Genomic DNA, 10821 nt, shown 5'->3' with positions numbered 1-10821 from the left:
TGACACAGGGTCTAAGGACACAGGGTCTTAAGACAGAGGGTCTAAGGACTGAGGGTCTGAGAACAGAGGGTCTAAGGACACAGGGTCTGAAGACAGAGGGTCTAAGAACACAGGGTCTAAGGACAGAGGGTCTTAAGACAGAGGGTCTAAGGACAGAGGGTCTGAGAACAGAGGGTCTAAGGGCACAGGGTCTGAAGACAGAGGGTCTAAGAACACAGGGTCTAAGGACAGAGGGTCTAAGGACAGAGGGTCTGAAGACAGAGGGTCTAAGGGCAGAGGGTCTAAGGACACAGGGTCTTAAGACAGAGGGTCTAAGGACAGAGGGTCTAAAGACAGAGGGTCTAAGGACAGAGGGTTTAAAGACAGAGGGTCTAAAGACAGAGGGTGTCACTTGCTGACTTTAAAGCCCTTATATTTATATTTTAAATCTATATTTTATAAATATATTTGGTATAATTATACCATTACCTTTAGCCCACAACAGCCCCGACACAGACTTTGCTTACACTTGACTTGAGTTTGTATTTCACCAGTAAACCCAGAGAACCAGCACATTTTACAGACTTGACCCAGTTTCACTGTTTTTACTCCTTACACTCTGACACTTATTAGCTCTGATCCACCTGTGACACCTGTTAACTGCAGGATAAAGTCCAGAGGCGTTACATTTCTGGGAAGTGATTCTTTATCACACATCGCACACATCATAACCCTGTTTTCCCGTAACTGTGGAAACACAAGAGGAAATGTGTGTTCTCTTCAACCTAAACAAATTTACAAAGGCTGCTTTGAATTCATTTGCTTATGAAGTAGACACAGTATCATGCATTCATCCACTGGCACACAATATAAAACCAGACGTGTACTCTCAGTGAAAACATGGCTGCGAGCAGAGACAGTAGGATAAAATAAACATATTAAAAATGCCTCGTGTGGTCACTTTGTGTCACTGAGGTCAATCTGAACAAAGGTTTTGAAATGCCGAAATCCCAAAATAAGACATTTGAACTTAGTGACGGAGGCAGCAGTGGATCAACAACTCCTGTGTGCTGTGATGTTAAAATCACTGATTTTCTCTCTGGGGTTTGGTGTGGCGTCGTTTCTTGGAGTTATTTACAGTAGTGTGAATCACCCATGTCTCACTTTAACATCACATACCCTGGTATTTACAGTAGAACAGTATTCATGCCTTTCACCACCGGAGGATGCTCACGTACCACAGTTTGAGAATCGTGGCTCTTTTGCTGCTGTTTGAACCCCCTCCATCATCTGTTATCTGCTTATTTAAGTGTCCAATCAGAGCTCAGTGACGAAGGCATTGCGTCAGGATTAGAAGTGTGGGCGTGGCTTCCTGTGTTTATAAGATCTTCAGGAAACAGAGCGAGATATTTCAGTCAGAGCTCAGAGACATTCACCTCTCAGGACCGCTGTTTGTGTCTCCATCATGTCTTCAACTGTGTCCACGACCGTGGGGAACATGGTGGTCGTCACCCACATCCACCCTGCTAACGCTAACGCTAACGCTGCTGAGAACACACAAAAGTTAGTGGGCGTCCAGAAGTTCATCAAAGGCCGACCACAGGCGCTGGGGGTAAGAAAGCACAGAATACACCTTTACTTTTACTTTATGACGTAAAGAAGTACAAATACTTAATTACTGCACTTCAGTACAACTTTTACATATGTGAACTTGACTTTGTTATTTATATTTCTACCAACTTGTGCTTTTACACTACTACATTTAAACTGTGTACTTTTACTAAATTCCCCAAATAGTATAAATTGTGTACTTTTACTGCATTCCCTAAATAAGTATAAATTGTGTACTTTTACTAAATTTCTTAAATAAGTATAAATTGTGTACTTTTACTACATTCCCTAAATAAGTATAAATTGTGTACTTTTACCAAATTCCCTAAATAAGTATTAATTGTGTACTTTTACAAAATCTCCTAAATAAGTATAAATTGTGTACTTTTACTACATTCCCTAAATAAGTATAAATTGTATACTTTTACTTAATTCCCTAAATAAGTATAAATTGTGTACTTTTACTACATTTGCTAAATATGTATAAATTGTGTACTTTTACTGCATTCCCTAAATAAGTATAAATTGTGTACTTTTACTACATTCCCTTAATAAGTATAAATTGTGTACTTTTACTAAGTTCCCTAAATAAGTATACATTGTGTACTTTTACTGCATTCCCTAAATAAGTATAAATTGTGTACTTTTGCTACGTTCCCTAAATAAGTATAAATTGTGTACTTTAACTACATTCCTTGAATAAGTATAAATTGTGTACTTTTACTACATTCCCTAAATAAGTATAAATTGTGTACTTTTACTGCATTCCCTAAATAAGTATACTTTTACTGCATTCCCTAAATAAGTATAAATTGTGTACTTTTGCTACGTTCCCTAAATAAGTATAAATTGTGTACTTTAACTACATTCCTTGAATAAGTATAAATTGTGTACTTTTACTACATTCCCTAAATAAGTATAAATTGTGTACTTTAACTGCATTCCCTAAATAAGTATACTTTTACTACATTCGCAAAATAAGTATAAATTGTGTACTTTTGCTACATTCCCTAAATAAGTATAAATTGTGTACTTTTACTACATTCCCTAAATAAGTATAAATTGTGTACTTTTACTTAATTCCCTGAAAAAGTATTAATTGTGTACTTTTACTACATTATCTAAATAAGTATAAATTGTGTACTTTTACTGCATTCCCTAAATAAGTATAAATTGTGTACTTTTACCAAATTCCCTAAATAAGTATTAATTGTGTACTTTTACAAAATCTCCTAAATAAGTATAAATTGTGTACTTTTACTACATTCCCTAAATAAGTATAAATTGTATACTTTTACTAAATTCCCTAAATAAGTATAAATTGTGTACTTTTACTACATTTGCTAAATAAGTATAATTTGTTACTTTTACTGCATTCCCTAAATAAGTATAAATTGTGTACTTTTACTTATTCCCTGAAAAAGTATAAATTGTGTACTTTTACTAAGTTCCCTAAATAAGTATACTTTTACCAAATTCCCTAAATAAGTATAAATTGTGTACTTTTACTACATTCCCTTAATAAGTATAAATTGTGTACTTTTACTAAGTTCCCTAAATAAGTATACATTGTGTACTTTTACTGCATTCCCTAAATAAGTATAAATTGTGTACTTTTGCTACGTTCCCTAAATAAGTATAAATTGTGTACTTTAACTACATTCCTTGAATAAGTATAAATTGTGTACTTTAACTACATTCCTTGAATAAGTATAAATTGTGTACTTTTACTACATTCCCTAAATAAGTATAAATTGTGTACTTTTACTGCATTCCCTAAATAAGTATACTTTTACTGCATTCCCTAAATAAGTATAAATTGTGTACTTTTGCTATGTTCCCTAAATAAGTATAAATTGTGTACTTTAACTACATTCCTTGAATAGTATAAATTGTGTACTTTTACTACATTCCCTAAATAAGTATAAATTGTGTACTTTTACTGCATTCCCTAAATAAGTATACTTTTACTACATTCGCAAAATAAGTATAAATTGTGTACTTTTGCTACATTCCCTAAATAAGTATAAATTGTGTACTTTTACTTAATTCCCTAAATAAGTATAAATTGTGTACTTTTACTACATTATCTAAATAAGTATAAATTGTTTACTTTTACTGCATTCCCTAAATAAGTATAAATTGTGTATGTTTACTAAATTTCTTAAATAAGTATAAATTTTGTACTTTTACTGCATTCCCTAAATAAGTATAAATTGTGTATGTTTACTAAATTTCTTAAATAAGTATAAATTGTGTACTTTTACTACATTCTCTAAATAAGTATAAATTGTGTACTTTTACCAAATTCCCTAAATAAGTATTAATGGTGTACTTTTACAAAATCTCCTAAATAAGTATAAATTGTGTACTTTTACTACATTCCCTAAATAAGTATAAATTGTATACTTTTACTAGATTCCCTAAATAAGTATAAATTGTGTACTTTTACTACATTTGCTAAATAAGTCAAAATGTTGTACTATTACTACATTCCCTAAATAAGTCTAAATTGTGTACTTTTACTACATTTGCTAAATAAGTCAAAATGTTGTACTATTACTCCATTCCCTAAATAAGTCTAAATTGTGTACTTTTACAGCATTCCCTAAATAAGTATAAATTGTGTACTTTTACTGCATTCCCTAAATACGTATAAATTGTGTACTTTTACTGCATTCCCTAAATAAGTATAAATTGTGTACTTAGTGAGTGAGTTAGTAAATGAGTGAGTGAGTCATGTAGGAAGTACTGAACGATTCTGTGAACAAATCTTTTAAATGAACTGATTCTAATGATTCAGTAACACTGAAAACAATGTGTTTCTTTAGGTTTGGAGAGGAAGGTGGTGAAACCTCAAACCACTTCCTGACAGAACTCACTGTTCCTTCATAAATAAATAAACAGAACTTACGTTTCACTTCCTGTAATGTGTGGGATAAGTTTCGTTTCATATGAAATAACTCAGTAACTGAGAGACGGGGCAGAAGCGTCTCTTTAAGGGTTAAATCTCTGCAGCTGTTACGAGTCATGTGAGCGCTCGGTATGCTCGTTGCGTCTCCAACAAACATGTACCGAACCATTCTGTGAACAAATCTGTGTATAAAAGTACCTTAAAGTGATATTTTTGGAGTCAAAGTACAAGTATGTGGCCAGAAAATGACTTTGGTAGAAGCTGAAGTCACTTTTTATAATATTACTTCAGTAAAAGAAAGTTTATAACATTTACAGTGTGTCAGGCCTGTCCAGCGTCAGCGTCTCTGCTTGTGTTTGTCTCTGCAGACGGTTCAGATCATCATCGGCCTGATGATTCTCCTGTTTGGGATCGCCATGACGCCTGATGCAGACACAATGGGAATTTACAGCGGCATCTTCGTCTGGGGAGCTGCGTTTGTGAGTCACTGTTTCACAATCATGTGAATCCCAGTCCAAAACCTCCAACACACACACACACACACACACACATACACTCACTCTCCCACACCGAAGTCCACAGAGAAAATCCGGGATTTTAACATCACACACACAGGAGCTGTTGATCCACCGCTGCCTCCATCACTGAGTTCAAATGTCTTATTGAGCAAATTCAGTGTTTGAAATCCTCAATTCGGGTTTACTTCAGTGACACAAAGTGACCACACGAGGCAGTAGAGGATCAACAACTCCTGTGTGTGTGATGTTAAAATCAGTGGTTTTCTCTGTGGACTTTGGTGTGGGAGAGTGAGTGGTTTACAAGCTTCAGTTTCCTGTTGGAAACGTGATGTCCATGTTTCTACACGAGCACACAGCTGATCAGTTTGTGCTTGTGTGTTTCAGTACATCACAGCTGGATCTCTGACAGTGGCTGCTGCCAGACGACCGAGCCGCTGCCTGGTGAGTATGAACATGTCACTTGTGTTTCCTCGTTCATTTCTTATTCTTTCTTTCTTTCTTTCTTTCTTTCTTTCACTCTGTGGATCAGTGTGAGTGTCGCCGCTCTCTCACGTCGTGTGTCGTCTCTGCTGCTCACAGGTGAACTGTGCGATGGCGTTCAGTATCGTCGCAGTGGTCACTGCAGTCACAGCCACCATCCTCTACTCTCTGGACGGTGCAGGGATTACATACTTCTGTCGCTACTACGACAACGGCAACTATGGCAACGGCAGCTATGGCAATGGCTACTATAACTCCTGCTACAAATATATGGTATAAACAGACGTTCACACCCTGCTCAGCACACACCACTGACAACTTTCTTGTTATTCTTCCGTGTTTATTCTTCCTGATGTTTTATGGTCTGGACTTAGATTCCTGTTTTTGTGTTTATCACTGTTCAGTGTGTCAGGACATTAAAGTCAAAGTGGAACCATGTTTAACAGAACACACGTCTGTGCAGGGACCCAACTGTCCTGTTGTTAGTGTCTCTCACTGTCCTGTTGTTTGTGTCTCTCTCGTCCTGTTGTTAGTGTCTCTCACTGTCCTGTTGTTAGTGTCTCTCTCGTCCTGTTGTTAGTGTCTCTCACTGTCCTGTTGTTAGTGTCTCTCACTGTCCTGTTGTTAGTGTCTCTCTCGTCCTGTTGTTAGTGTCTCTCACTGTCCTGTTGTTAGTGTCTCTCACTGTCCTGTTGTTAGTGTCTCTCTCGTTCTGTTGGTAGTGTCTCTCTCGTCCTGTTGTTAGTGTCTCTCACTGTCCTGTTGTTAGTGTCTCTCTCGTCCTGTTGTTAGTGTCTCTCGTCCTGTTGTTAGTGTCTCTCTCGTCCTGTTGTTAGTGTCTCTCACCGTCTTGTTGTTAGTGTCTCTCTCGTCCTGTTGTTAGTGTCTCTCACCATCTTGTTGTTAGTGTCTCTCTCGTCCTGTTGTTAGTGTCTCTCACTGTCCTGTTGTTAGTGTCTCTCTCGTCCTGTTGTTAGTGTCTCTCGTCCTGTTGTTAGTGTCTCTCTCGTCCTGTTGTTAGTGTCTCTCACCGTCCTGTTGTTAGTGTCTCTCTCGTCCTGTTGTTAGTGTCTCTCACCGTCCTGTTGTTAGTGTCTCTCACTGTCCTGTTGTTAGTGTCTCTCTCATCCTGTTGTGAGTGTCGCTCTCATCCTGTTGTTAGTGTCGCTCTCATCCTGTTGTTAGTGTCTCTCGTCCTGTTGTTCGTGTCTCTCACCGTCCTGTTGTTAGTGTCTCTCGCCGTCCTGTTGTTAGTGTCTCTCTCGTCCTGTTGTTAGTGTCTCTCTCGTCCTGTTATTAGTGTATCTCTCGTCCTGTTGTTAGTGTCTCACCGTCCTGTTGTTAGTGTCTCTCTCATCCTGTTGTTAGTGTCTTACGTCCTTTTGTTAGTGTCTCTCACCGCCCTGTTGTATGTGTGTTTCCAGAGTCGGATGATGGGCGTCTCAGGAGTCCTGGCTGTCTTCAATGCGTTGCAGTTAATTGTCTCAGCCGTCGTCATTGGTTACGCCTGCTGTGCCCAATGCTGCTGTGGAGAGGTCTGTGTGTGTGTGTGTGTGTGTGTGTGTGTTATATACAATATAACATATATAAACCAATATAATATATAAATATTGTGTGTGTTTTCCAGACACCATCAATCATTGTTGTACCTGCAGAATCTTTGGTGACTGGACAAACTGCTGCTCCCTACAGTGAAGAGGTCAGGTCAAATATGTGTGTGTGTGTGTGTGTGTGTGAGATCAGTTTGAGTCTGCGACGTCTCACTGTGAGACAGACGTTTGTAAACCACTCACTCTCTCACACCAAACGCCAGAGAGAAAATCAGTGATTTTAGCTGCTGGTCCTCTGCTGCCTCGTGTGGTCACTTTGTGTCACTGAGGTCAATCTGAGGCGAGGTTTTTTAAAGCCGAAGTAACAAAATAAGACATTTGAACTTAGGGATGGAGGCAGCAGAGGATCAACAACTCCTGTGTGTGTGATGTTAAAATCACTGATTTTCTCTAAGGACTTTGGTGTTGGAGAGTGAGTGGTTTACAAAAGTCTGTCTCACAGTGAGATAAAGACATGAACGTGTTCTGAAGATATCGTAGACTGACGTAGATTCTATGAACACGAGTCTTCTGTTCAGTGTCTGAAGCCTGTTTTTCTGGGGGGTTTATGCAGGTATACAACGTCAAACCAGAAGCAGGCGTCATGGCTCCTCCTTATCCTCCAGCGTACGACACTGTGCATAACTGAAGACGGAGAGCTGACGTCACGACGACCGCCTGACTCTTCACACGACACAAGCACCAGCCTGGAATGTTTTCATATCCTTAAAAATCCAAATAATCTTTCACTGTTTCAACAGATTGACATCACGTTGTCCTCACTTGAATCCCAATCCATCTTTGATCATGAACTATTTTCTGTTTTGTTTCTGTTAAAAAGTGTTTCGTGTGATTTCAGATTCTTAAATGTCAAGAATGTTTCTTTGCTTTGATATGACAATAAACTGAATATCGTCACAAAAGCATGAGCTTTCGTGTCGTTCACTTACCAAACATGCAAATCTGCAAATTTTAAAGATTCAAAATGGTTGACTTCCTGTCGAGCTGAGGCCGCGGTCCCAATGGACTTTTTTGTTCGTCTCGGGCGGTGACATGTCTCCACCAAGTTTCGTGAAATTTGGTGAAACTTAGTTTCGTCTTTGTCCTACTGGATCTCACCTTAGGGGGCGCAACTGAGGCAAATCACTCCGATCCTCAGTCTCTGTCTCCATGCTTCTGTTCCTGATGGAAACCAGCGCTGAAAACATCAAACACTATAAATATTATACAAATATTCAGAGTAACCAGAGATCACAAGAGGCGTGGTTACATTTGGAATCAGGGGCGGTGGAGGCAATATTTGCAAAACAAGGAAAAGAATATAGAATAATATTAGGAGAAGGAAGGGAGTTGGAATATATAGTAACTGAAGTCTGGACAAAAACTTGACCCGCTCATGCTTATGAGCGGGTCTTTGATGGAGCATGGAGATCCAGACTCACAGACCGATGACGTGTGCAGTGGAGCTGTTGGAGGTCGGAAGCCAGATTTCTTGTGCCAATGTTTTTCAGGTTTCTAAAACATATTTCATGTTTGGGCTCGATGTGCCGTGACAGAGAAATGACTGTGTGTTCAGACACGTCCATATCACATCACACAGGCGCAGAGTCAGTGATCAAGATGTTCCCCTTGATGTGTGTGGGAACGTCAACATGTTGCCAGAGGTGTAAACAGTCCAGTAGCTGTGGGAACTCGGTTGCAAGGCGACGTCCAAGTATTACGATGTTGGAGGAAGATTGTACATCTCTGGGATGAAACGTGGGTTTAGTTGAGGAGGCCAGTAAATTAAAAGAACTGTCGTAGGGAGAGGATGTTGCTGTTAAATGCTAGACATTCAAAAGAGGACAGGTCTCATTTAAAACAGAAAACACATCTGGTGGATGTCAGGTTTGTCCCGTTTGTGATCATGTATGAGGCTGAAAAGAGGGTTAGGGTTAGGGTTAGTCACGTGTCTCTGTGCTCGATTCACGCCGCGTCTTTAGTCAGCGCTCTGATGAGAGACAGCTGACCAGACGGAGGGAATGGCCTCTCCAGACCGGGAGAAGACCAGCTTTCGACGGGAGCCTCTGTGGATGTACCAGGGCTGACGTAGGAGTCCAAGTTCTTTTATCAGCGCTGGAGTACAGGCTGGAGTGTTGTAGTGGCAGCAGAGAAGTTCATTATGCGTCTGTTGTTAGCCGCCAGCCACAGAGGTAGCACGCAGAGCAGGGGAAGCACTCGGTGGACCCGAGACCCGAGACCAAGAGCAGGAGAACCTGGCAGGGTTTAAGGTGCTGTGGCCAGTTAGCTGCTCTGCTAACCTGCTACCAGCCGCTGGATGGATAGAGAAGTCGTCAGAGTCGGTAAGATCCATGCACCAACCCGTCAAATAATCCAGTCAGTTTTATCGATTAATGGCTCACAGGGATTAGTGGCAGAAATAGTTCAGCATTATTTTAGAAGTGGACACTTGAAGCGTCCTCTCCCACCTCTCTACGAAGGAACATACCTTGAATCGTAGTCTACGATCTCTACGTCACACGTTCACGTCTTCATATCGCTGTGAGACAAACTTTTCCAACAGGAAACTGAAGTTTGTAAAACACTCACTCTCCCACACCAAAGTCCAGAGAGAAAATCAGTGCACTGTCCAGCAGCGCCCGTTGTGATCACGTGGGCTCTGCGTGTTGGATGCATGTAGATCACATGATCACAACAACAGTGTGTGTGTGCTACTGCTATTTCAGAGGTTACACATGTTTCTTTAACCTCTGAACTCAGAGGCTACAAAGCCGCACAGCGAGCGCGAGCTAGCCATTAGCACCACGTTAGCTCATCCTGAGGCGAGTTGCTAAAACAACATTGTTTCATAAATCAGCGCCACCTGTCGACTTTTTAACAGTCTCCGTTTGTTAATTATATATATACATATATACGTATATATATATATATATATATATATATAAGCTCTTACATATATATATATATATTTATATATATATATATATATATATATATATATATATATATACGTATATATGTATATATACGTATATATGTATGTTTTAAATGTGTCCTGAAGCTCCACACACGGAGCTAAGTACGTCTGCGGGGCCGGGCCCCGGGCTCCGGGTTTACCTGCGGGACGAGTCACTCACTCTGTGTGGGTTGGGCTAATCCAAAATAGTGAAAACAAGGGGGGTGTTCTCTGAAGACATGCTGTTACTGTACATGAGAAACACGGCTGCTCTGAACACACCCCCATTAGCACTTGGTACTTTCCTCCTGATGAAATGAACCATAGACTGTGTGAAATGAACAATATTCTTATGTTGAAGGTTAAAATTGATGTAACCATTTAATTTTAATAATGAATGGGTCAGTTTGTCTCAGACCTACTTGTGACCACCGTATGGTGTATTGACACCTGGGTGACATGAGGGTGTGACGTCACACGTCACGTAACGTGCTGCGTTTCCCAGGTGCAGTTACAAACTACGACAGCAGTTGGCGTACTCCCCTTTTAGCTAAATTTAAATATAAACATTCTTTCACACTGTTACACACGTGTGTGTATGTGTATGTATATATGTGTATGTACGTGTGTGTTTATGTATATGTATATGTATATATGTATATGTACGTGTGTGTCTTATTTACTTAAAATGTGAGTATAAAACTGTCTGCACTGGAATCATAATCCATCTTTGATCATGTAGTATTTTCTTTCTTTTTTCTTTTTTTGTTTTGT

The 10821-nt window shown here is 39.5% G+C and overlaps 1 protein-coding gene across 1 annotated transcript; it reads left to right on the top strand.

The window, feature by feature from the left end:
* The first annotated feature begins 1372 nt into the window (after positions 1-1372).
* LOC131460481 (membrane-spanning 4-domains subfamily A member 4A-like) lies at positions 1373-8014 on the top strand. The gene is made up of 7 exons (XM_058631013.1): positions 1373-1591; positions 4873-4983; positions 5407-5463; positions 5602-5775; positions 6927-7037; positions 7130-7201; positions 7666-8014. The coding sequence occupies exons 1-7, from the start codon at positions 1445-1447 to the stop codon at positions 7738-7740; spliced, it is 747 nt and encodes a 248-aa protein (XP_058486996.1). The 5' UTR covers positions 1373-1444; the 3' UTR covers positions 7741-8014.
* The last annotated feature ends 2807 nt before the right edge of the window (positions 8015-10821 follow it).

This window comes from Solea solea, chromosome 6, assembly GCF_958295425.1.
Source record: "Solea solea chromosome 6, fSolSol10.1, whole genome shotgun sequence".
Taxonomy (NCBI): Eukaryota; Metazoa; Chordata; class Actinopteri; order Pleuronectiformes; family Soleidae; genus Solea; species Solea solea.
Note: the sequence above shows the minus strand (reverse complement) of the source record. Positions and strands in the feature narration are given on the sequence as shown.